The sequence below is a fragment of the Nicotiana tabacum genome, chromosome 1 (assembly GCF_000715075.1).
Source record: "Nicotiana tabacum cultivar K326 chromosome 1, ASM71507v2, whole genome shotgun sequence".
Classification (NCBI taxonomy): domain Eukaryota; kingdom Viridiplantae; phylum Streptophyta; class Magnoliopsida; order Solanales; family Solanaceae; genus Nicotiana; species Nicotiana tabacum.
This window is the reverse complement of record NC_134080.1, coordinates 51,434,798-51,438,180: the sequence shown is the minus strand read 5'-3', so window position 1 is coordinate 51,438,180 and position 3,383 is coordinate 51,434,798. Positions and strand designations below refer to the sequence as shown.

The window sequence follows — 3,383 nt, the reverse complement described above, 5'->3', positions numbered from 1 at the left end:
TTATCGACTAGTGGTGGCATTGTCAAGTCCTTCATAGACAATCTGGCGTTGTTTTAGACTGCAAAGCTGATATGAGAGCTTCAATCAGGGGACAGATTGGAGTCCTTAAGGCCATCTAAAATTTCTAACGGATTCCGTTGGTTTGATGAGAAGGGGGTTCCACGGAGCAAAGACAAATCCAACTGTTTCTTGACTCGTGCGAGAGAAGCAGCAGACAACGTAAACATGTCTCTCTTTTCAGAAGAAAAAAACACGTCTCTCTTTCAGGTGTTTGGTGGAAAACACGAATGTTGAAGATCTGGCAATGCAATTCATCTCAAGTTTGTGCGATCCCTAACCTAAAGTCGAGCCTCATGAGGCAGAAGAATCAAGTAATTACATTGCAGTCTTAAAAGCTTTATCTTACTGAGGAATTTGTTGCCGGATCTATGATATTGAGGAGATAGTGTTCTGAGCTTAGGAATATTTCTTGTGTGCTATTTGGCCTAGAAGAGGGAGTGGATTCTGAATTCAGTTCAAATTCAACTCAGCCCCCGCATTAGGCAAGATCATTCAGGAGGTTAAACTTATTAGTCAAGAAGGCAGGAAGATAATTCCAGATGAAGGCAATGAGCATCCCAAATCAATCAAGTAGAATCATGTTAACAAGTCGATTACATAAGTTTGGTTTTGCAAGCCAAACCCTGATATTCCCTCAGAGTTGGTTTAAGTGGAAAGAGATATAGCAGAAACATGTCAAGGACTTCCTCTATTTGCTCTTTTGATAGCTGGATTTACTAGCTAAAAGGGAGAAGACACAATAATGTTGGATAATATCTGTAGACGGTTTGAGTTCAAATATTGGTATTGATTCAAACCAGCTTTTTGATATATTATACTTCAGTAACCAGCACTTACCAGATTGGTTGAAATAATGCTTTAGTTTCTTATTTAGCATTCCACGAGGGCAAGGAAATTCCAGTTACTAAGCTGACTAAGGTTGTCGAAGGAGTTTTGTCAAGTAATTGGAGGAAAGAGATTGGATGATGTAGCAGCTGATTATTTAATTTGATGGTTGATATAGTTGTAATTGCCAAAAGAAATTAAATGGCGGGATAAAAAGAAGCTGTCTTTATAATCTAGCACATGAATTCTGTGGGGGAAAAGCCGAAGAAAAAAAAATTCTGTTGTCTTTCTAATCCTTAGGATCTTGAAGCGGATCCCCATTATTTTTTCTCTTCAAATCCTAAGATTTACTATGCTTCTAAGAACAATAACGGCTGTGCATTTGCTCGAAAAAGAGTCACTCTCTCCTGTCAAAGCTTTCAGGTTCACTTGTTTGCTCTCTTTCTTGTTTGCACCTAGTTATTTCTTCCCAAACTTCCATTGTGATGTCTAATTTATTACTATAAGTACTTCCTCCGTCTCATTTTAATTATCGCTTTAGCTCAAAAATTTTATTCCAAACTAATTGTCACTTTAGGAATTCAAAATTAAATTTGTTAATTATTTTTAAATAGTGGTTCTTTTTAATACTACTCAATTCTCAAAAAGCATTTATTAGGAGTAACTTAGGAAACTATACCTTATACTTATTGTTTTCTTAATGGACGTGAAAAGAACTAAAGCGATAATTAAAATGTGAGGGAGGGAGTATCTTCTTAAATTGTTAGACTTTGGGTACATCTTATGTAGGAGACGATTTCCCCGATGAAATAGTGTGATGTTGATTCATCTAAAGTACTTAATTCCTTACTGGTGCAATTGGTTCAATTTCATCCTCCCTAGACAATCTCAGATACTTGGATACTTTCCTTTCCGTGGTGAAGGGAACAAGAATTCCAGTAACTATTACTGCTATTTTGAACTTGGTGTCCATAAATTTTTTTCTTGTAAATATTTCCTCACCTAGTAAAAAACAAATAGTTTCAAATACTACTGTTTGGCAATAATACTGCTATTGGTAATACTAGCAACAACAATTTTTGTCCTCTTTCTATTTTGTCTTCCAATTTCCCAATGCTGCAGCCGTTATACCTCGTAATTCAAGAAAAAGACACATCTAGGCCACTTCATCAAGAACCAAGTGCCAACACATTTCTGATCAAACAACACTCCAAATTCTGAGAGCCCCTTTACAAATTTAAACAAGTTTTTGGAATTCACTCCACCATTTTCCTTTTAAAAAAATGCCTGTCTCTTTGTACCTACTGTTTTGTTTACCTTTCGTATTCATGGTTTTCCTCTTCTTCTTCTACCTCTACGTAGTTTCAAGAACAACTAGTGGTGACCACCCTTCTCGGCCTGTGAAATCCGCCCGAAAAGGAGGACTTTCTGATGTGCAGCTTGAAAAACTCCCTAAATTCACTGGAAAAGATTTGAGTTCTGGCACTGATTGTGCAATTTGCTTGGATTTGATTGAAAATGAAGAACTTGCTAGGTTGGTTCCTGGTTGCAACCATGGATTCCACCTCGTATGCCTTGATCTTTGGCTGTCCAAGCAGCCATTTTGTCCTGTTTGTAGACACAAGCTTCAGCCTGAGTTGTTCACTCATGATGAAAGTAATTCCGTATCTGTGCTGGTGGAAGATAGTAGAATAATTGAGGTGCACACTAGCTGAGTTAGACGCCACCGTTGTAAAAAAATACCGAACTTATATTTGGTTGCAAAAGGACTTCTTTTATGTTTAGTGGTTTTAGTGACATTTCAGTAGAGATTGTAGGTGGATAAATTCTGAAACTAGGATGATTAAGGTTATGTGAGATTTGAGGGAATAGGACCAAATCCTTATTTAGCTTTCTACTTAATGTTTTTCAAGAATCTGTCTTTCAATTATCAGTGGAAGCCTAGTCTTTAAGTTTCTATCTAGAGACATTATATTCTTGGTTAAAAGATGATGTTTAATTCTTTTCACTTAATTTGTCAAACAAAACTACAATCAAAGTTTATCTTAATAACATTATTATTTTTTGTTGTAATGATGTGCGTGATTTTTTCTTACAGGGGTAGATGGTACAAACTAGAGAGTAGAGTATGAAAGGAGGAGAAAGATAAATGATTTTCAGATGCCCTTATTTTTGTCTATATTAATTGAAACAAATATGAAGAAGACAATAGTGGAGAGAAGACAGTGTTAAGTCGACAAGCCTTAATGGACCAAAAGTAGAAAAATTAGAAAGTTTCCAGACACGACTTTCGAAAAATTTGACAGTAAGGCTAATGACAAGTGGAAGACAGTCTTGTAAATTAGTTTGAGAAATAATTTCTTAAAAAAGGTTAATGAGTTGCCGAACATGTAAACAAAAGTGGACAAAAGTGTTCCTTATCGCATTATATTATAGGTCTTTCACTTCCCTTAACGTAGCTGCTTGAGCACGTACATGATCCTAACTACGTATAAATT

General features: G+C 36.1%; 1 protein-coding gene across 1 annotated transcript; it reads left to right on the top strand.

The window, feature by feature from the left end:
• The first annotated feature begins 2,213 nt into the window (after positions 1 to 2,213).
• Positions 2,214 to 2,600, top strand: LOC107770770 (E3 ubiquitin-protein ligase ATL23-like). Its single transcript, XM_016590102.1, has one exon. The coding sequence runs from the start codon at positions 2,214 to 2,216 to the stop codon at positions 2,598 to 2,600; it is 387 nt and encodes a 128-aa protein (XP_016445588.1).
• The last annotated feature ends 783 nt before the right edge of the window (positions 2,601 to 3,383 follow it).

What these genes read in the sequence shown, in the direction of transcription:
- LOC107770770 (XM_016590102.1), top strand. Translation starts at nt 2,214, where the DNA reads ATGGTTTTCCTCTTCTTCTTCTACCTCTACGTAGTTTCAAGAACAACT.